The 23132-nt window shown below is 43.6% G+C and overlaps 1 protein-coding gene across 1 annotated transcript; it reads left to right on the top strand.

Annotated features, from left to right (window-relative positions):
* The first annotated feature begins 16882 nt into the window (after positions 1–16882).
* tnfsf10l3 (tumor necrosis factor (ligand) superfamily, member 10 like 3) lies at positions 16883–21844 on the top strand. Its single transcript, XM_010894727.5, has 5 exons — positions 16883–17335; positions 18487–18636; positions 19715–19751; positions 19860–19952; positions 20692–21844. Exons 1-5 carry the CDS (start codon positions 17204–17206, stop codon positions 21144–21146), a joined length of 867 nt encoding a protein of 288 aa, XP_010893029.2. The 5' UTR covers positions 16883–17203; the 3' UTR covers positions 21147–21844.
* Positions 21845–23132: the final 1288 nt, after the last annotated feature.

The following is a 23132-nucleotide window of genomic DNA, read 5'->3' as shown; positions in this document are numbered from 1 at the left end:
CACATGCGGTTTTGCCTTTGTTACAGTACACACTGTGGCTAGCATGTTTTGTGCTGTTACTACTGTACTGGATTTAAGGCGATTATGATTTCTAATTCTCTGAACTGCTATACTTTTTATGTTTGAGGAAAATTCTGTGTTCACTTGAATCACAACTCTCGGTGAATACATTTTATTTTTAACAATATCACTGTTCCACATTTGGCTGATAATGTCCCCCCCCCCCACAGCGTAGTTACTGTATATTCCTAACGTTAACAATCCGGTTTTGTTCACGTTGTCTTGCAGATACCTTGGCCAGAGCATAACCGTTTATCTTCACCCAAGAGACCTACTGTTGGTCAATCGTTTCGGCTTTAAAGGTAAATGCATTGTTAGTCACAATGTCTAGTTACTGGGCCAAAAGGAAAATAATATTGAAAAGAGTTGAGGGACAAATGGGACATTCACATGAATCCCTACATGCTACAGAAGTTGCATCGATTCCAGAAAACCAGGAAAATGTTGAGCCATCTGTAGACTTCAGAGCTGGTATGTAAAATGTATTGCTCTGATGCTTAATTTGTGATCCTGTAACTAAACTATACACTTTGTTAGATTTTCAAAATTCTGTTCCCTCTTTCTCAGAACCAGGTTTCTCCCCAGTAATCCAGACTCCACTTCACAGAGCCAAGAGTTTGAGTACAAGTGATGTTATTTGTGACGTTTTTTGTCTTGGAAACTATTGCTTATATTTAAGATTAGGAATCCTTTTATCCATAATCTGTTTTTCATTAGGGCAATTGACTTTCTGGATAAAAGGTGTCGAGGTGTGTTGTACAGCTTAATGGTTAGAGAATCGGACGTGTGAACTATTGTACGCAACAAAGTACACATTGTGAATTATTCTGTATTGATGAAAATTTTGCTGGTTGAAACCTGAAATTGTATACGGTTATATTGCGACTGTTCCTGACATGGAAAAGTTCATCTTCAGTCTTGCTAGCAATTACTCAATTCTTATGATTATTCCTAAGAAGTTAGTAGATACCAGTAAGCCTACTACTGGTTAATACGTTGTTGAAATGGCCAGTGGCAAAAGCTAACAGCTCATAGATGCTATTTCTGGTGGAAGTAAACATAGTAAGAAACCGTAGTCAGTTTAACACAATGCTCAACAGTGTTTAGCGACTGGTGAAATACTTAATGCCATGGCGTTATGGTTAAAGACAGAGTCTCTCACGTGGAAGGCTCAAGTTCAAATCTATTGTGAACAACGACATATACTTATTTTATTTCCACAATTCTCTCATCGTTTCACTTGATGAAAAAGTTAGTTATCGTCACCTTTCTTGATAGTTATTGTATCAATGTTATTCACAAATAAAATGAAAATGTATGTTGTTATGGCATGAAAGAAAATAATATGTTCTTATGCCATGAAATGATATAGCTTTGGCAGACTGGCTAGCAATTGCTCAATTCCAGTAAGTTAGTAGATACTGGTAAAGCCTATTACTGGCTAATAACCTGTTAAAACGGCCAGTAGCAAACACCATAGACGCTATTTGTGGTGGAGGTAAACTTAGTAAGAAACGTAAGTTTAACTGTATCAGTATCATTCACAAATGGCCAATTAACTGTTAAAACGGCCGGTGGCAAAAGAGGATTTGTTCATAGACACAAGAGGCTATACTGACACCTGTCGAAAGTAGAGCTCTGTGGTGTAGTGATACAGGGTTTCACGTGGGCGACCTGGGTTTGAATCTCAAGAGGGCAATACTTTCTATTGATTTATCTTTCTCATTCTTATACATCACAACAACCTGGCATTTTAACAGGGGTGTGTAGACTTTTTATATCCACTGTATGTTTACTTCCACACGACAGACACAAATGCATGTCCTTTGAGAGTATGGAGGGTCTCACTTTGTGTACTGTTGAAAAAAGCGATAGGGGACTGGATAGTTCATATTAAACCGCATGTTTATCTCCATGGCAATGATCCCTTCCCTTTTGTAGGCATCGTCGCAGATGTACAGGAAGTCATCTACACAAGGTGGAGAGCATTCCTAAGAGAATAAGCGATACTTGGTAATCGAAGGATTCACTTACATAGCAATTCAGACAGAAAAGTCAAGATTCAAAGCAACATGAGGAAATGTTTACCTACTCGACAAATCCCTTGTGTTGGGTCATGGGCCAAGGAGGTCATAAATAATTTCCAATCAATGTTTTCAAGGCTTAGACCCAGAAGAGGGATGCAGTATCTACAGACATACAATGATGGACCAAACTGATGTCATGCTCAACGTACACTGTCTGAATGGGCCTCTGTTTGATAAATCATACTTTATTCAGCCCAGTGTTTTTACTGACCAATTCATTGAAACTGTTCCATGAACTCAAGTGGACAGTGACATTCTCTGACTTGTAGAATGTGATGTCGTCCTGTAGGTGGTTCTGAAATAAATTAGGTCTTTGTGAGAAACTAGCTGAGTCTTATCAAGGGAGTCCTTCTCTTAAGGTCGAGACCAAAGGGACCTTTCTGCAGTGATAAGTCAACCGCACTGAAGTACTGGTTAAGTTTAGAATATGGAAGTTCAGCCAAATATGGTCTGTCAGCCTATAGAAACACTATATGGAAGCTATTTTAATATGTTAATTTCAATTCCTGTAACCCATTACTGCCAGACAAATAATGACATAACTTGATTTAATTAGATTTACAAGGAAGTACATTTGGCATCTCTTATGTTTGCTCTTGTCTTTGGCAATTTGTGATCTCACACTTTGACCTGAAGCAGACCTTTCTGTAATATTTACCTCCATTTAACCCTTCATTCATGAACTTACCTCAAACTTAGAGGTGGTGAGCACAGCTGTGGATCCAATAAGCTGCAGACTCTCCTTCATGATGATGTTGCAGGCCAGGTAGAGGTCCGTCAGCTTCACCACCAGGTACAGTCTTGTGGTTCAGCCCAAAGTTTTCCTGGAGGAGGCGCAGCAGAGACATTGTTAAACATCTGGAATGTGCTAGGAAGGCTACAACCCAAACATATTGGTGTTATGAGACAGTCAGCCAATAATTCAACTCTGGAACCAAAACTAACCTGGACTTCAACCACCCAGTCTCTGTTCATATCAGGCTGATTTTTCATGTAATCCATTAGGACAAACATCTCCTGGAGAATAACAATTTATTCAGGATGTTTGACAGTAGCAGATTACATTTTTATCATTTAACAGTGACTTTCATTCAGAGCAACTGAGATTAGTGAGTGAACACCTCTTTATACACCCACTCACCCCCGTTCCACAACCCTGGTGGCAGAAGCACCAGGCTCTTACTGATTGAGCTACGCGGGACTAACTCCAATATGAGACGGTCCCAAAATAACCTTGGTCTCCTTCAGGTAGTCAAATATTTATTTGGCAAATATGCTCTGCAAACATCACCACGGACGTCCTTGAGAATGTCAAACTCCTCAGGCACTACCTGGGCTCAGTACAAAGGCAGAGGAGAAGAAGTCTCTTGTTGTCTCCATGGACAACTGAAAGACTAGTTACATACCATCATTTTCAACATTTCTTACCTGTCTCGCTGGGCATGGACCGGTCTCTCCTCGTGACATTCCACTCAGTCTATTTGTTGGGGAAATCCCAATTCGATCTTCTTAGACGGCCGGTCAGAGCCCCCTCTCTAGACCTAAAATGTTACAAAAATGTTTTAGCTGTAGGGAGATATGAGGACTTGCACAGTCATAGCAGAGCTGGTCAGGCTGTTTTGAAGTAGAACAAATGAATGGACATACTGCAGTCAACTTCCCTAACGCTCATTAGTCAGGCAATTGTCGCATTAGACTGACGCGATTCTAACATTTACTGATAGGCCAGAGGTCATTTCAGCGTGACTGAAAGCCATCTGAGTAATAACAACTGCCAAATGCTGTTCATTTCACAGAACTGCGGCCCATTGTACCACCTAGTTGACCTTTTGAAACCCATTCCATCCAATCAAGATCTAACCAAAGCTCTTCGTGATTGATGATCTGTGCAGTGCAGATGGCTCTGAAGAACATCAGTCCTTCTGATTAGCTTCATTCTTGGCAGCATCTTTGCTCCTAAGTGTATTCTTGGCAGTCTTCCCAAACTTGATCAGATTTTTCATTTGAATCTTGTTGGCATATTCAAAGGGGGACAAATTATAATAATAAAGTCTAATTTTGACATTTTCTAACATGACTTGTTTGAAGAGGCAAAATGGGCGCCAACTGTGCAGTGGTATATCATTTATTGCAAAGGATGGCATTGCTGATGAGATTAAATATGTATTTTACAACAACCATTCTACAAATAATATGCAAATGTATTTGATGGGAATCTCAACAGAAAAACATCTATGGAAACATTGCTCACTTGACTAAATATTATATTGAGCAATACTTAATATTTAGCAAGAGCCTCTTACAATGACTCCTGGCACATGCGTCCTCTAAATTCAAAAAAATAGGTGAGCAGATTGAAATGTATCAGACATGCAGTGTCTCCCACACACGCTCATGTCAACCTCCACTCATACACCTAGTTTGTACTTTTTATACACTCACCTAAAGGATTATTAGGAACACCTGTTCAATTTCTCATTAATGCAATTATCTAATCAACCAATCACATGGCAGTTGCTTCAATGCATTTAGGGGTGTGGTCCTGGTCAAGACAATCTCCTGAACTCCAAACTGAATGTCAGAATGGGAAAGAAAGGTGATTTAAGCAATTTTGAGCATGGCATGGTTGTTTGTGCCAGACGGGCCGGTCTGAGTATTTCACAATCTGCTCAGTTACTGGGATTTTCACACACAACCATTTCTAGGGTTTACAAAGAATGGTGTGAAAAGGGAAAAACATCCAGTATGCGGCAGTCCTGTGGGCAAAAATGCCTTGTTGATGCTAGAGTTCAGAGGAGAATGGGCTGACTGATTCAAGCTGATAGAAGAGCAACTTTGACTGAAATAACCACTCGTTACAACCGAGGTATGCAGCAAAGCATTTGTGAAGCCACAACACGCACAACCTTGAGGCGGATGGGCTACAACAGCAGAAGACCCCACCGGGTACCACTCATCTCCACTACAAATAGGAAAAAGAGGCTACAATTTGCACAAGCTCACCAAAAGACAGTTGAAGACTGGAAGAATGTTGCCTGGTCTGATGAGTCTCGATTTCTGTTGAGACATTCAGATGGTAGAGTCAGAATTTGGCGTAAACAGAATGAGAACATGGATCCATCATGCCTTGTTACCACTGTGCAGGCTGGTGGTGGTGGTGTAATGGTGTGGGGGATGTTTTCTTGGCACACTTTAGGCCCCTTAGTGCCAATTGGGCATCGTTTAAATGCCACGGCCTACCTGAGCATTGTTTCTGACCATGTCCATCCCTTTATGACCCCCATGTACTCATCCTCTGATGGCTACTTCCAGCAGGATAATGCACCATGTCACAAAGCTTGAATCATTTCAAATTGGTTTCTTGAACATGACAATGAGATCACTGTACTGAAATGGTCCCCACAGTCACCAGATCTGAACCCAATAGAGCATCTTTGGGATGTGGTGGAACGGGAACTTCGTGCCCTGGATGTGCATCCCACAAATCTCCATCAACTGCAAGATGCTATCCTATCAATATGGGCCAACATTTCTAAAGAATGCTTTCAGCACCTTGTTGAATCAATGCCATGTAGAGTTAAGGCAGTTCTGAAGGTGAAAGGGGGTCAAACACAGTATTAGTATGGTGTTCCTAATAATCCTTTAGGTGAGTGTATATTTATTGAAACATATTTTTGACAGAACTCAGAACTTATATTAGAAATTCCAACTGTTGTCTGTGCCCTGCTGTACATATCTTAAAAACAACATACTTTCTACATTTACTGTGAAAATATGATTTGATATCATTTGTAATTTCCACTTTCTGTTTTCCTTATTGTCTTTAATATTCCTTAACATTTTTTCTTTTACTGCTGTAGAAACTAGAAAAACAGGCTATTTGCTAGGCATCGGTGTTAGATTTTGCCTTTCTTTGTCTGCATGTGCACGTAAACATTTCTCAGTCATTACTTCTTCCTCTCTTCCCCGTCCTTCTCTTTTCTCTCTTTTAGGTTCTCCATCTAGCCCTCCAACTCTTATTTCATTTATCACCTTTTTTGCTTTTTTTCCCCAGTCTTTTTTGTTAAGTTTCTTAGTAATTATCTCTCTTGTTCATGACAGATTCTCCAGTTGCAATTTGTACTCTCCAAAGCCTTTTTACTCTTGTTTCCAAATCTCAACTTTTCAAATATTCTGAAATACCCAGGTGCTTGCTCTACCTTCCCAATTTCTTTCTGATTCAGACTTCTACTTTCCCCCTAATCTCATCTGCAGGCTGGCGCATAAACAGAAGAGGTTTATGGTGGACATGACATACATCTCTCACTGCTCTTTTGGGTTGGTTTATGGGTCCTCAGCAGTCTATTTCCCCTTCTTCACTACATCTCTGCTTTGTCACCAACGTCTCCTCTCTACTTCCACTATTCTTTACTTCCTTCTTTGTCACCGTTCCCTTCAATGCTACCTTCCTTCTCAAGCAGTTTACAGGGAACGTTCACGTCTTCATGCATTTTGGCATTCATTCTCCCCTTGACTCTCTCCCTTTCCATTCATCTCCTCCAGCAGTCTCTCTGAGGAGCTTGGTTGGGAAAGAAAAGTTAGTCAGTGAAATATAACTGATGCTGGAAGATGATGCCACCTGCTGTTGTCTGCACCTCTTCACTGTTTTGGTAGCACCGTCCTGAAGCTTTAAAACCTCTAGTGATACTACTGCTTGTTGTGATGCTGGTCATGGAACAAATATTTTATTTTAAAACTTTATTTTTTTTATTCTGGTACTTTTACATTTCCCATGCATGTACAACAACAGTGATTTAATAATTATTTGCCAAATATGTCATAAATTTTCATTATTGCTACACATTTTTTGGTTAACATTTTAAACTGTATTTACACAGCTGTAGACCGAGGGACCCAGGCATGTCTGAGTGTGATAACATTCCCTGGAAGGGCAACCCAAAGTGAAGGTGTGGGTTAAAAGTTCAAATTCTGGTTGGACCTAAAATAATGTTATAATTTTATCCTTTTAATAACGAGCTTATAAATGCCTCGTCTTGGAACATAACATCAATGCTATGCCTGCTTTTTTCCCCATTATGTTCTCTGGTAAGAAACACCCCAAGCAAGCAGCAACGGTGTGGTTGTACATGCAATGGAAGATTTGGATGGCAGAGGGCACTGTACCTTTGAATACTAATGTAATTGAACGCCAAAACCGGAAGGTGGAAGGAGACAAATTCCATTCCACTGGATTGATATAATGACGCTGTTCTCAAATGGTAGTCTGCTTGAGACATTATATCCAGAACAAATAGGCCAGAATCCTTGGAAATCATATAACATCATGAATGGACAATTGGAATGTTTGTTATATCGGAAATCCAGCTGTGTTGGAATGGGGTAGGGGGTGCAAGTCACATAGCCTGCACAAGATCAACTTTTGAGTAGGCCTATGCAAAGCTGTGATTAAAGTTAAGCCATTCCACCCCCATATCTCAGCTGAAGGACCATGGGAGCATGAAGAAAATGTAATCATCTGTGTCCTTCAAAATTACATTTTTAACTTTAGATTCAGATATAATTTATTCATTTTTTACACTTATTCTATACGTGAGACTAAGAACAGGCATTTTTTTTACCTGGAAACAAATACAGGATTAATAAGAAAATATTTACTTATCTGTTTACAAAGATATGAACTGGACATAAGCCTATATATCTTTTCTCCAGACATTTTATTGGACAGTTTTGGTCCTTTAAAGTAACTGTCAATTGAAAATATAACTTAGAACTATATATTTTTTTATTTCATACCCAAATAATGTTGTTGACTCAGTGTTTGTGGGTAAAGCGAAAACTGAAGAAAACACCCACCATAAACGTGATTCTAAAAAAATGCAATGAAGTATGATGTAATATTCTCCAGAATTTGAGCCACCCCTTGTTTCTAGGCAAGCATAGAAAGAATTGGTCATTTGATCAAACATTTTTGAAGTGTCATCCACTTTACTCACCCTGTGATGGACAGAGGCACGTGGAATAAGTGGTAAGCACAATTTAAGTTCAGATTTTTTTTTTTTGCCATTCCAAGTTGGAAAGAATCTCAGACGTGTTAGTGCTTTAGGAAGTTACAACATGTGGCATGACTTTAGTTCTAAACTGCTGAATGAAACAAGTTTGTTAAAATGGTTGGGATGGCGTAATTTGAGCCAAAAGGGTTGAGGTAAGTTGACCCAGTGACCTGCCTGCACCATCAACCCAAAAGGAAGAAAGTATGAACCTAAATCTTGACCAACACACCAGAAGGCCCACAATAACAGAGAAAATAAAAAGGTTGAAACATAAACAGTGACATTTGTTTTGGCCCTGAAATGGTCAAAACAAATCAAAACCAACAAGAAAACCCTTGTCTACAGTAGCTCAGAAAAAAGTGACATAAACATTTCGCTTAACAACACCACTGACAGTTCAGAAGACGACCTGAGTGAGGATGAGGACAATAATCTGTCTGCATTACCCTATATGAGGTGAACATTTTCAATTTTACTTCAGCATAATGAATGTCACAATTTTTTCTAATTTGTCTCAAACTATCCTCTCCCTAGGCTCAACTTCCCCTCATCGGGTGCAAGTTGAACCACAAGACCACTTTTTTTTGACGAGTCATATTTTGAAAACTGTTTCGTTTAGATCCAAAGTGATTATTCCCAGGGATGTACCACATCATGAAATATATGTACATATTTTAGTTGGAGATATTAATGTCAGGCCTTCACTTTAAAGCCGCCTCAAGTAAAAACTGTCTCAATTGACCCCGCTCTCCCCTACAAGGTAACAGAGTACAGGGTAAAGAACAAGACAGGAATAAGTTGGCTTGCGTGCAGTCAAACTTCAACGACAAGACCCTAGTATGGAATGCCATTTAAGTTCATATTAAATAAATGTCTATTGTTATGGAAATGACTTGAACTTATTGATTAATGTATCCATGTTTAGATAAGAAAAGGAATGTCGGTTGTGCTGTGGTATTTCAAAATGATTAAGAACTACTTTTATTTATTTCCACTTTTATTTCATAATACCACATTTATGTATTTCAAGTGACTTGTATTTCATAACCTGGCTTGCACAGTGGCGCTGAGCCCAGAAAGTATTATGATCCTAGCAACGTCTCTGGGCTTGCAAATCCATTTAATTCAAGGAAGAGCTTTAGGTAAAGTTGCTTTGTAAAGTGAACATCATTACTTTTGTATTATATGTATGTTAGCTATCTAGATGTTTGTTGTATGTAAACCAGATTAAAATGACGACACTGTGTGGACACTAGCGATGGAAAAATCTTAGATAAGGTAACTAGCTACAGTCCTAATGTACAGTAGCTAGCTGTGTGTGTTGATAGCAAGCTTGCCGCACAAGCCCTGAAAAGTGAAGCTAAAACGTCTCGATCGCCCCCTGGTGAGTGGTCCCAGTATAGGTCATAAACCCCTGCTTGAATACGGACTAGTTTACAGATTACTGTTTTATATGCTTTGGGAAAGCAGTGCATGAAAAGGCAATGATTTTCACCTTATAATGGTGTGATTCATGGCTAATCCGGTGCGAGAATTCAATGGCCAGATAAAGCCCCGCCTCCACGCCAATAGAGGCTCCAAACTTGGTTTTGAAAAAAACTTGATTGGAACGAAGGTGGGGAAAAATTTGAGCGAAGACATATTAAAATCAGACGCAAAAATATATATTTTTTCATACGATTGAATTTCGTTTTTTCATAATATGAAATATTTCAGAAACATTTGAGCTCAATTTGGCTCCATAAATTTGGCTCCATAGTAGCTACACTGACATCTGTAAAGACTGAACATTTTATTTCTTGCTGATTTTCTTTAAATCCTAGACACAGTCCTAGAGGGATCAGAGGACCAAACTACTTTCAGGGCATGTCCTTGTGAGTCAGTTTACTGCTTCTAGTACCTCTACTGTTCCAGCCAATCTCACACAATCTGAAAAAAAACATCAGCTTGGCACCTGGTTTCCATAATAGCTAATATTGGCCTGTTTTATCCTCTTTATAAAACAAGAACTGTTTTTCCAGTCTGGATGGATGCTGTCCTGTGGTTGGATACAGCTTTGACATATCTACTCAGTCATTCCCATCAGGCTTATGGTCTGTATGTGTATTTGACAAGCATCTAATGCATTTCCATATTTAATACAAATATTTGAATTATATTTTTTTGCCGGACCGTGTAAGCGGAGAGCGAATGTCTCTTACAGACTTACTGAGTGAGTGACTGACCAACAGACTGACTGCCCCTTGTTAAATAGCGTAGTGGTTAGAGACATGGGCTCCAGAATGATAGGTCCTGAATTCGACTCCTGTAACAGTCACAGCGCATTATGCCGGAGGTTCAGGACAGACAAAAACTTTGTTGGCTACAACCCTATGTAGCTATGTAATAGGAAGCCTAAAATAAAACAGTTTTGCTGGATATTAGGATTTCTTCAGGATAGTCAAACACTTCGCTGGCTACAAGATTCTCTCGTCATTTCACTTGACAAAAAAGTCAGTTATCGTCACCTATCTTGATAGATACTGTATCTATGTCATTCACAAATGGCTAATTAGCCATTAGTTAAAACGGCCAGTGGCAAAAGCCATACAGTTCATAAATGCTATTTGTGGTGGAGGTAAACTTAATAAGAAACATTACTCAGTTTAACACAATGCTTAATGGCGTCTAACAAAATATTCAAACTTGGCATGATGTTAATGAGTGACAACATTATATAATCTCAAGAGGCTATACTGACACCTGGCAGCACTGTGACATAATGGTTAATGACACAGCCTTTCATATGGCCGACTTGGGTTCGATTCCCGAGTGGGTAGCCATGATCAACCTATTCAATTGCGAGCCGGGTGAACTAGGCTTGCCTGGTTTCTTGTTTGTCAGTCATTCTTCAATATTCATTCTTAAATTGTAAAAACATACATACATACTCACTCACTCACTCACTCACTCACTCACTCTGCTTCATCCGGGGCCCTCCAGCGTGACATACATACTCTGCTTCATCCGGGGCCCTCCAGCGTGTCCTAGGTCTTCCCCAGGGTCTCCTCCCGGTGGGACTGGACCGGAACGCCTTCCCAGGAAGGCGTTCCGGAGGCATCCAAAACAGATGCCCAAGCCACCTCAGCTGACCCCTCTCGATGTGGAGGAGCAGTGGCTCTACTCTGAGCTCCTCCCGGGTGACCGAGCTTCTCACCCTATCTCTAAGGGATCGCCCAGCCACCCTGCGGAGAACGCTCATTTCGGCCGCATGTATCCGGGATCTTGTCCTTTCGGTCATGACCCAAAGCTCATGACCATAGGTGAGAGTAGGAATGTAGATTGACCGGTAAATCGAGAGCTTCGCCTTGCGGCTCAGCTCTTTGTTCACCATGACAGACAGATACATCGACCGCATTACTGCAGAAGCTGCACCGATCCGTCTGTCAATCTCCCGTTCCATCCTTCCCTCACTCGTGAACAAGACCCCTAGATACTTAAACTCCTCCACTTGAGGCAGGCACTCTCCAACAACCTGAAGTGGGCAAGCCACCCTTTTCCGACTGAGGACCATGGCCTCGGATTTGGATGTACTGATTCTCATCCCCACCGCTTCACACTCGGCTGCAAACCGTCCCAGTCCATGCTGAAGTTCCTGGTTTGAAGGGGCCAACACGACAAAATCATCCGCAAAGAGCAGAGATTAAATCGTGTGGTCCCCAAACCTGACACCCTCCGGCCCCTGGCTGTGCCTAGAAATTCTGTCCATAAAAATTATGAACAGAACCTGCTGGAGTCCAACATGCACTGGGAACAAGTCTGACTTACTGCCGGCAATGCGGACCAAGCTCCTACAGGGACCTGACAGCCCTTAGCAAAGGACCCAGGACCCCATATTCCCGAAGCACTCTCCACAGGATGCCGCGAGGGACACAGTCGAATGCCTTCTCCAAATCCACAAAACACATGTGGATTGGTTGGGCAAACTCCCATGAACCCTCCAACACCCCGTAGAGGGTATAGAGCTGGTCCAGTGTTCCACGGCCCGGACGAAAACCACACTGTTCCTCCTGAATCCGAGGTTCTACTATCGGCCGTATTCTCCTCTCCAGAACCCTGGCATAGACTTTCCCGAGGAGGCTGAGAAGTGTGATCCCCCTATAGTTGGAACACACCCTCCGGTCCCTCTTCTTAAAAAGAGGGACCACCACCCCGGTCTGCCATCCCAAAGGCACTGTCCCCGACCGCCACGCGATGTTGCACAGGCGTGTCAACCAAGACAGCCCCACAACATCCAGAGACTTGTGGTACTCAGGACGGATCTCATCCACCCCCGGTGCCTTGCCACCGAGGAGTTTCTTGACCACCTCAGTGACTTCAGCCCGGGTGATGGACGAGTCCACCTCTGAGCCCTCATCCTCTGCTTCCTCAATGGAAGACGTGACGGCGGGATTGAGGAGATCCTCAAAGTACTCCTTCCACCGCCTGACGACATCCTCAGTTGAGGTCAACAGCTGCCCACCTCTACTGTAAACAGCATTGGTAGGGCACTGTTTCCCTCTCCTGAGGCGCCGGATGGTTTGCCAGAATCTCTTTGAGGCCAGCCGATAGTCCTTCTCCATCGCCACCATGTGTTCATCAAATTTATTTTATAAAACCCTTTTTGCATTGGCAGTTGTCACAAAGTGCATATACAGAAAAATAATTGGTGCATAGTGACTATGAAAAAACACTAGTGGGAATAACACCTAGGAAAAAACTTAAAGAGGAGCCAGACTTTGAGGGGACCTCTTTGGCAGTGCTGGGTGATATTTATAAGAATATATGACCTTTTTGGGCCAATATTTTTGCATGTTCCGATTAGTGGCTGGTCAGTCAATACAGGTGGGCTGAGTCTTTAGGTAGAATCTAGACCAGCTGCACAGCCAGTTGGACAAAGACAGGGGTGACCAGGTGGTCAACAATCACTATGTAGATCTGCAACACAACCAGGTGGACTTTGAGCAGCGACAGCTAGGAGACATCAAGCCAGGTAATCCTAAAACACAGTCCAAGGACTTAGGTTCTCTTAAGATTGAACAGGACACCACAGTTATTAGCATGGTCATTCCTTAGATCCAAAAGGATACCTCAGAATTCCGACTGACCCTTGTCCCCTGACACAAGGACTGAGACGGGGGGGGGGGTGTTGGACACTATGTGGTATGCAGTATCTAAGTAATGTTAAGGAATATTTAAATACAGAGATGCATGTTTGGTATTAGTAGGAGGATAAGTGGCATATGTCATTGAGGACAGTGTTTTGGTAGTGTTCTGAGCAGTCAGGGCCCACACTGAAAGATCATGATCCAGAACACTGATGGCCAGAATTGGGGACAGAGGGTGGGGCTCCATGCCAACCTGGAAAGAGGTTGAAATGAAGAATGGCAAACACTGAGACAGGTGAGTGACAACAAAGCTGAAACTGATAATGTACAGTTTTGTCTGGTTATTACCAAATTTCCATAAGCAGCAAGGCCCTTTTTATTTGGCATTCCCCAATCCCACCCACAATTAATTTGTCAAAATATTTAAATTTGAGTAATTATTATACACTATTATACAGAGCAATTTACAGTAGTATTTAGGATTAGGTACCTTGCTGAAAGGCAGAGACATGTATACCATGATACCTGGAGAATCTTAACTAGCAAACGACTCTAAAACCCAGCCTACTCTCTCCACTTTCCTCCAAATACTGGGTGATGTGAGCAGAGATATTTTAAGAGATGTTTTAACATCTTTCAGTCCCAGTACCGTTGCAATGGGCCTTGTCTGTCCTTCGGTAGTCGGCAATGTCAGATCTGAAAAATACAAGACAAGACAGTTGTGGTGACTGATGGGATGGACAGAAACAGTAAAGAGAAATAGAGCAATTTAGACAGATGAATTAAAGATGTTTTGATAAGTAGGTGAGATTTATCTAGCCAGTTATTTTACCGCGTTAGTTGCCAGAGAACAAATTCTAATTTAGAGAAATAGTTAGAGTAGGAGAGAAGATGAACCTATTGGAAGCTGGGGGTGGTTAGGTAGCCATGCTGTTATGATATTACATATTGACATCACACAAGTAAACACCACTTCTCTTAAAATCAGTGACATGGGACCTTTGGTAACCACAAACAGTCTAGGCACCCATTTAACACACAATCCAAATCACAGCACCCTGTGCAGGAGACTTAAGCAACTTGTAGTCTCCCACTCCAGGAACGACCAGGCCCGACCTTGTAGTCTCCCACTCCAGGAACGACCAGGCCCGACCTTGTAGTCTCCCACCCAGGACCGACCAGGCCCGACCTTGTAGTCTCCCACTCCAGGAACGACCAGGCCCGACCTTGTAGTCTCCCACCCAGGACCGACCAGGCCCGACCTTATTGTCTCCCACCCAGGCCCGACCTTGTAGTCTCCCACTCCAGGAACGACCAGGCCCGACCTTATAGTCTCCCACTCCAGGAACGACCAGGCCCGACCTTATAGTCTCCCACTCCAGGAACGACCAGGCCCGACCTTGTAGTCTCCCACTCCAGGAACGACCAGGCCCAACCTTGTAGTCTCCCACCCAGGACCGACCAGGCCCGACCTTATTGTCTCCCACCCAGGCCCGACCTTGTAGTCTCCCACTCCAGGAACGACCAGGCCCGACCTTGTAGTCTCCCACCCAGGAACGACCAGGCCCGACCTTGTAGTCTCCCACCCAGGACCGACCAGGCCCGACCTTATTGTCTCCCACCCAGGCCCGACCTTGTAGTCTCCCACTCCATGAACGACCAGGCCCGACCTTGTAGTCTCCCACCCAGGACCGACCAGGCCCGACCTTATAGTCTCCCACCCAGGACCGACCAGGCCCGACCTTATTGTCTCCCACCCAGGCCCGACCTTGTAGTCTCCCACTCCAGGAACAACCAGGCCCGACCTTGTAGTCTCCCACTCCAGGAACGACCAGGCCCGACCTTGTAGTCTCCCACCCAGGACCGACCAGGCCCGACCTTGTAGTCTCCCACTCCAGGAACGACCAGGCCCGACCTTGTAGTCTCCCACTCCAGGAACGACCAGGCCCGACCTTGTAGTCTCCCACTCCAGGAACGACCAGGCCCGACCTTGTAGTCTCCCACTCCAGGAACGACCAGGCCCGACCTTGTAGTCTCCCACTCCAGGAACGACCAGGCCCGACCTTGTAGTCTCCCACTCCAGGAACGACCAGGCCCGACCTTGTAGTCTCCCACTCCAGGAACGACCAGGCCCGACCTTGTAGTCTCCCACTCCAGGAACGACCAGGCCCGACCTTGTAGTCTCCCACTCCAGGAACGACCAGGCCCGACCTTGTAGTCTCCCACTCCAGGAACGACCAGGCCCGACCTTGTAGTCTCCCACTCCAGGAACGACCAGGCCCGACCTTGTAGTCTCCCACTCCAGGAACGACCAGGCCCGACCTTGTAGTCTCCCACTCCAGGAACGACCAGGCCCGACCTTGTAGTCTCCCACTCCAGGAACGACCAGGCCCGACCTTGTAGTCTCCCACTCCAGGAACGACCAGGCCCGACCTTGTAGTCTCCCACTCCAGGAACGACCAGGCCCGACCTTGTAGTCTCCCACTCCAGGAACGACCAGGCCCGACCTTGTAGTCTCCCACTCCAGGAACGACCAGGCCCGACCTTGTAGTCTCCCACTCCAGGAACGACCAGGCCCGACCTTGTAGTCTCCCACTCCAGGAACGACCAGGCCCGACCTTGTAGTCTCCCACTCCAGGAACGACCAGGCCCGACCTTGTAGTCTCCCACCCAGGACCGACCAGGCCCGACCTTGTAGTCTCCCACTCCAGGACCGACCAGGCCCGACCTTGTAGTCTCCCACTCCAGGAACGACCAGGCCCGACCTTGTAGTCTCCCACTCCAGGAACGACCAGGCCCGACCTTGTAGTCTCCCACTCCAGGAACGACCAGGCCCGACCTTGTAGTCTCCCACTCCAGGAACGACCAGGCCCGACCTTGTAGTCTCCCACTCCAGGAACGACCAGGCCCGACCTTGTAGTCTCCCACCCAGGACCGACCAGGCCCGACCTTATTGTCTCCCACCCAGGCCCGACCTTGTAGTCTCCCACTCCAGGAACGACCAGGCCCGACCTTGTAGTCTCCCACTCCAGGAACGACCAGGCCCAACCTTGTAGTCTCCCACCCAGGACCGACCAGGCCCGACCTTATTGTCTCCCACCCAGGCCCGACCTTGTAGTCTCCCACTCCAGGAACGACCAGGCCCGACCTTGTAGTCTCCCACCCAGGACCGACCAGGCCCGACCTTATAGTCTCCCACCCAGGACCGACCAGGCCCGACCTTATAGTCTCCCACCCCTTTTTTACTTCTGCCGTACAAACACACATGTATAAGAGAAATTGGAGTCTGGCCTGACATCCTGATCTCTCTCACAAGGCAACCTTTATAATAAAAGCAGTACATACATTCGGTGTAAACTAAGCTTACACCGTCAGCCTCCATTCCTTATACAGAAGGGTTGGTGGTTAGGCTACCTGCTTTGCTGAACATTATTTTCTGACACAAAATAATATTTGACCATACATTTTGGTTGTGCCATATTCCCACACCATCCCAAAACAGAAAAGTTTATATTTTAAAGTTGTTCAGTAATATTTTATAGATCATGATGTAATATTAATGTAGAAACACTGGTTTGTTGTTTTAAGTTTACACTAAAATGGCGTAAATTTTGCATCGGATTTCGACGTAGTTCCATTTAAAATGAAATGGGTTAACAGCGCTTCTATGGGAAGTTACTTCGGGCTTTGTTGGATTTTGACAATTTAGCTTCTGCATCCCTCCCACTCGTCTCAGTCAACAGAAGAAAAAAAAACATTTCGGAAGGCAGGCTATGGATGACGGAGTGTGGGTCCCCCTCGCCATCCACAGATGACATTCTTGTTTATGGCTAGTGGGATGAAATCAATTCAAACCAGTCTATGAACAAAGGCAAGCATCATGGCCGCAACAAACAGCCAACGTGATGTTCCGTCCAAGTTATTGGTCACCATGGTCGTTGTTGTTGTGGTCGTACTTCAAGTCGCTTCGACAACCGGACTCCTTGTCTTATTAAACATGTCCGTTGATCAGGTAAGGCATTTTTTTAGTATTCAACTGCTTTGGGATTCTCACCTCTGTTTGTTTCCCAGACGAACTTGTAGTCTGGACAAAATGACAGTGGTCAGACAGACCACATCCGTTAAAACATCTATGAAAACGTAGCGGTGTCCATGATCTGATGAATGACAATGTATTATCCTATTGATTTAAAAATTACAATCTAAATATGTACGAGGGCTATGAACCGTTTTAACACTTCACAAATAAGATAAGTAGGCTATTATAAATGAATTGCCATAAATGCAGGAAACTTACCTCGAATGACACTGCTACATAAAATACAAGTTTATTTTCTAATTCATATAACCACCCCAAAAGTGAAATATACATAAAAAGGATACACTGTCGACATTGTAAATGCGTGGAGATGGATGTGATGATCACACCAGACCCTGAGGCCGTCAGATTACATCAGTGTATTACTAAAATATACTCTGATTGTTCTCTCTTTGTCGTTTGTAGGAACCAAAGGTTTGTCCCAGTTTCTTACCACGATGACAAAGCCAGTAGTAGCATTAACAAAGACCCGGCTGTTATTCAGGAATATGACTAAACCCTATACACATCCTTCAGATCTAAACCACACATATTGGTCATAACAGTGAAGCGGTTGTGGGTAGCTGGGATTTATCCTATTAACTGTATGACCCATCTGGCAAATAATAGACCGAAAGAAACCAACTGCTTAGTCAAACTAGGTCTGTCCAAAAACTGTATACATTTACTAAAGTTGCTAAGTGCAGAGCCAGAAAAGTTGTGTTGCTGTCTTGGCCAGTAAGCAGGGAATGCTCACTGTTGTTTCAATTAAACTAGAGGGGAGCAGCCAAATCATTTACATGACTGACCGCATTATTACACATGGAAAAACATGTTTCCAGGAATCTCATCCATTTATTATGTTGGAAACGGTACAGCTCCAGTTAATTTTAATGGTAAATTGCACACTCTTCATCATCTGCTCTACGAAGCCTGCTGTGAAAATATAACAAGAAGATAAAAAAACACTATTTAGAGTTGATCCACTCTAAAACCCCCAAACATAATTTAATCATGATCCTCAAAGTATTATACATTCAAAGAGGCTCAGTCCCCACAACTCCTGTGTGATTTTTTCTGTGTAGGTAAGGAGTCAGGGGGTGGAGGAGGAGTTGCGTTGCCTGGGGCTCCTGAATGCCCTGGAGAAAGACCAAGAAGTACCAGACTCTTTGGCCCAACTGTTTGGGGAGCCCTGCATAAAACTGGCCATGGAAATCAGGGCCTATATCACCAAGGTAGGTACCATCTCTAGATTTAAACACTCATAGCTCTGATAGCTTTTCATATAACTAATAATATTGTTCCAAACAAGGGAGCTTTAGCATTCACTTTTACCAAATGGATCATTTGTTTTATTGTCTAGAGAATTTAGCTTTTCAGAGCTCAGAGTCCACTGACGGAATTCTTCAAAAACTTGTGCAACATTGTCGTCTCTGAATGAAAACCCTCAATCTAATAAGCACTGTTGTTTTGGCTTGTTTATAGAGGCGTTGACTCACCCTGAATGTCAGGCCAAATCATCTCTGCATACGAGTTTTCCTATTCTCATGACCCACACTGCCATGGTTGAACCCCACGCCACTAACTGAATAAACCTGTATCTTGTTCACTGCCAAGAAAGACTGAGTCATCCTTCGTGGTCCCTTTTCGTTACACAGGGGGTCATAAAAGAGGCCTGGAAGGGTGCAAGTTGCAGTAAAAAATGCATTGTAAAACAGCTTCCATGCGTTTTTGTATGACCTTTTGTGTTAAGACAGTTGGTCACCTATACGTTTTTTTCCAGTGAAATCTATACAGCAATCTGACTACAATGCACACAGAGGGTGATTATTGCATCCAGAGACATATCAGTCTTACCTGGCTTAGAGTTGAGAAGAGATGCCTGGTTTTAGGTCCGTGCAACGTGTAGCTGTGTCCAACTGTTGGATCAGTTAACACGCAGTTTGGACACAACTGTATCCCAGACGTCTTGTCATCTGAGGTCTCTTCGAAGTCACCTGGTCCAGAACGGAGGCTGGGAGGCTCACGTTGCTAAATAAAACCATGAATACATAGAACTCCCTGCCACCCCAGCTGACTCAAGCTAGCAATGCAAATGTTACTATAAAAACAGATAAGAGAAGACTTTGCGGCCCCACGCTGACTGTGAGCAGAAACACAGACATGACATTTACATTGTAGTCATTTAGCAGACACCCGGGAAGAGCAGGCACTGCCTAGAAAGAACATTACTAAATCCTCTATTCTGTACCCTCAATGTGTGTTCACTATTTGGGTCTTAGTCACATTTCAAAACGTGTTCTTGTCTTTTAGGTGACGGAAAGTATTGTTTCCAAACACGCATTCCCAGGTAAACATAAAGCCACCCACCCACAATCTATTCTATTCCCTTTTTTCCCAACCATTCGATATCAACTCCTCAGCTCTTATTGTCTCAATACTATGTTGTTTTTTGTAGAGCCCAGAGCCGATCCACAAACCACACCAGTCATCTCTGCTGGTTATCAGAAGCCATCCGCCCACCTGACACTACGAGACAATGGCTTACAGGGTATATGTCAGTCTACAGTCTGGGTTCTTGGTGGGACATTCAATCCTGTCAGCTTTTCTATGATGTCATCTATATCTAATTATCTTGTTTTTATACTAGAAATAAATGGCAGAATCTCAGTGAAATTCAAAACACAGTAGGGGACAGTGGTTAGATGAGCCAAAGTGTTTGTTTAGCCAACAATTGTTTCTAGGACAACAAACAAAATGGATCACGTGACCACATATGTTCCCCTTCATTTAATGGGGAAGATATCTTGACTGCATCCTCTCTCCTTGTCTCCTCATAACCTACTGGATTAGAAAGCCTGATGGGTTCTGAAAAAGAGACGAGGAGAGTGGACGCAAGGAATATGACATTTAGGTCTCTACATTCAGTGTGCGAGAGGAAAAATATGGAAGTTAGGGGATTTTCACCGTCAAACTTTAAACAAATCCTTTTTTCAGCTTCAGATCACCACCTGCAATACATTCAAGAATGCGCACACACACACACACACACACACACACACAAGAGAATACGTCAGAACAGCTGATATTGATTTGCTCCTTGGTTGAATTTCCCCGTCTCTTTCTCCCATCCGTTCCTTCTTACCTTCCTTCATTCCCTACAGCGCTCATTCGACCCAAGTCAAAGAAATCCAACCACATTTACAGTCCTTGTCTCCACCGAGTCTACAGTGTTAGTGCCTTGATTTTAATCACTGTATGAAAGTAGCTTCCTTTGTCCTCCTTTACAGGCCCCATATCCCTGACCCCCCAGAAAGACCTGCACCAATCCTGCCGCCACCCGGTCTGGTCCTGGGGCAACCAGAGCTTCAGTTCCCACCTCCGCAACATGACCTTGTCTCACGGACGACTCCGCATCCCCCGCTCCGGACGCTATTACCTGTATTCCCAGGTGTACTTCCGCTACCCGTCCCTCAGCCACGACCACCAGGGGGCCACCTCCAGCTACCAACTGGTCCAGTGCGTCTACAAGAAGACGTCCTACGCCAAACCCATTCAGCTACTCAAGGGAGTGGGCACAAAGTGCTGGGCGCCGGACACTCACCACGCCCTCCAATCTGTCCACCAGGGGGGCCTGTTCGAGCTAAAGACTGGAGATGAGGTCTTCGTCTCGGTGTCGTCGCCTATAGCCGTTCGCACAGAGGACTCGTCCAGCTATTTCGGGGCGTTCCTGTTTGACCCGTGAGGTGGATGGTCATGAAAGACAATACATGGCCGTTGACCATTTTAGTACAAGGCTACAGACTTTAAATCAGCGTGGTTATGCCACTAGCCGCAGACAGAGCACACGTAATTTATAAAACTGTTTCAAAGTCGGCTTGGCATTAATGACTCTACATTAGAGTGGAGTGATAGGCCAACTGGCGTCCCACTTCAGCTGGTTCAAGTGTACACATCTTTGACAAGTTTTTACAAAGGTGTCTTGATTGCAACTGTATTGCAAAACACATCTTAATGTGGAACCTCTTAATACGGTCAGATGTAAAAGTATTCAGTAGAAATCGGTTTCTTGAAAGGCAAAAGCAATGGTTCTCTATTTCAGAGCGAACAGCGTTTTCTTCTGTAACACTAGATCATGCATAGCTAATTTTAAAGTATCTATGAGTTAATACCCATTTAGACAGACATAGATCAGGGGAGATTAAGAAATAATTTCATGCCACTTAATTTCATTATGAGAATGATCTAGTACAGTTAATAATCAAATCACAGAGACACTGCTAGTATTTGTCCATCATTCCTAAATGAGCTTCCAGAGTGAATGGAACTGCTTTGTAATCTGATTCACACAATGTTTACCACATTTACCATTTGAACTCAAGTGTCTAAGCAGGTTTGTAGAAAACAGTTGATATATTTTGCCATAAAAGTTGTTCCAAATTGGTGGAGTCCTATAATTTCTTTATATCACAGTTGTAATTGCAGCCAAAGGGTATATACACTCACCTAAAGGATTATTAGGAACACCTGTTCAATTTCTCATTAATGCAATTATCTAATCAACCAATCACATGACAGTTGCTTCAATGCATTTAGGGGTGTGGTCCTGGTCAAGACAATCTCCTGAACTCCAAACTGAATGTCAGAATGGGAAAGAAAGGTGATTTAAGCAATTTTGAGCGTGGCATGGTTGTTGGTGCCAGACGGGCCGGTCTGAGTATTTCACAGTCTGCTCAGTTACTGGGATTTTCACGCACAACCATTTCTAGGGTTTACAAAGAATGGTGTGAAAAGGGAAAAACATCCAGTATGCGGCAGTCCTGTGGGCGAAAATGCCTTGTTGATGCTAGAGGTCAGAGGAGAATGGGCCGACTGATTCAAGCTGATAGAAGAGCAACTTTGACTGAAATAACCACTCGTTACAACCGAAGTATGCAGCACAGCATTTGTGAAGCCACAACACGCAAATAGGAAAAAGAGGCTACAATTTGCAAGAGCTCACCAAAATTGGACAGTTGAAGACTGGAAGAATGTTGCCTGGTCTGATGAGTCTCGATTTCTGTTGAGACATTCAGATGGTAGAGTCAGAATTTGGTGTAAACAGAATGAGAACATGGATCCATCATGCCTTGTTACCACTGTGCAGGCTGGTTGTGGTGGTGTAATGGTGTGGAGGATGTTTTCTTGGCACACTTTAGGCCCCTTAGTGCCAATTGGGCATTGTTTAAATGCCACGGCCTACCTGAGCATTGTTTCTGACCATGTCCATCCCTTTATGACCACCATGTACCCATCCTCTGATGGCTACTTCCAGCAGGATAATGCACCATGTCACAAAGCTTGTATCATTTCAAATTGGTTTCTTGAACATGACAATGAGTTCACTGTACTGAAATGGCCCCCACAGTCACCAGATCTCAACCCAATAGAGCATCTTTGGGATGTGGTGGAACGGGAGCTTCGTGTCCTGGATGTGCATCCCACAAATCTCCATCAACTGCAAGATGCTATCTTATCAATATGGGCCAACATTTCTAAAGAATGCTTTCAGCACCTTGTTGTATCAATGCCACGTAGAATTAAGGCAGTTCTGAAGGCGAAAGGGGGTCAAACACAGTATTAGTATGGTGTTCCTAATAATCCTTTAGGTGAGTGTATATATTTTTACAACATTTCACCATTTCAGTTGTTTAAGTAATGAATCCACAAACTGAGAATATCATTACAGGTT

The sequence above is a fragment of the Esox lucius genome, chromosome 7, assembly GCF_011004845.1.
Source record: "Esox lucius isolate fEsoLuc1 chromosome 7, fEsoLuc1.pri, whole genome shotgun sequence".
Classification (NCBI taxonomy): Eukaryota; Metazoa; Chordata; class Actinopteri; order Esociformes; family Esocidae; genus Esox; species Esox lucius.
The sequence above is the reverse complement of the archived record's forward strand: the minus strand, read 5'-3'. Positions and strand labels throughout refer to the sequence as shown.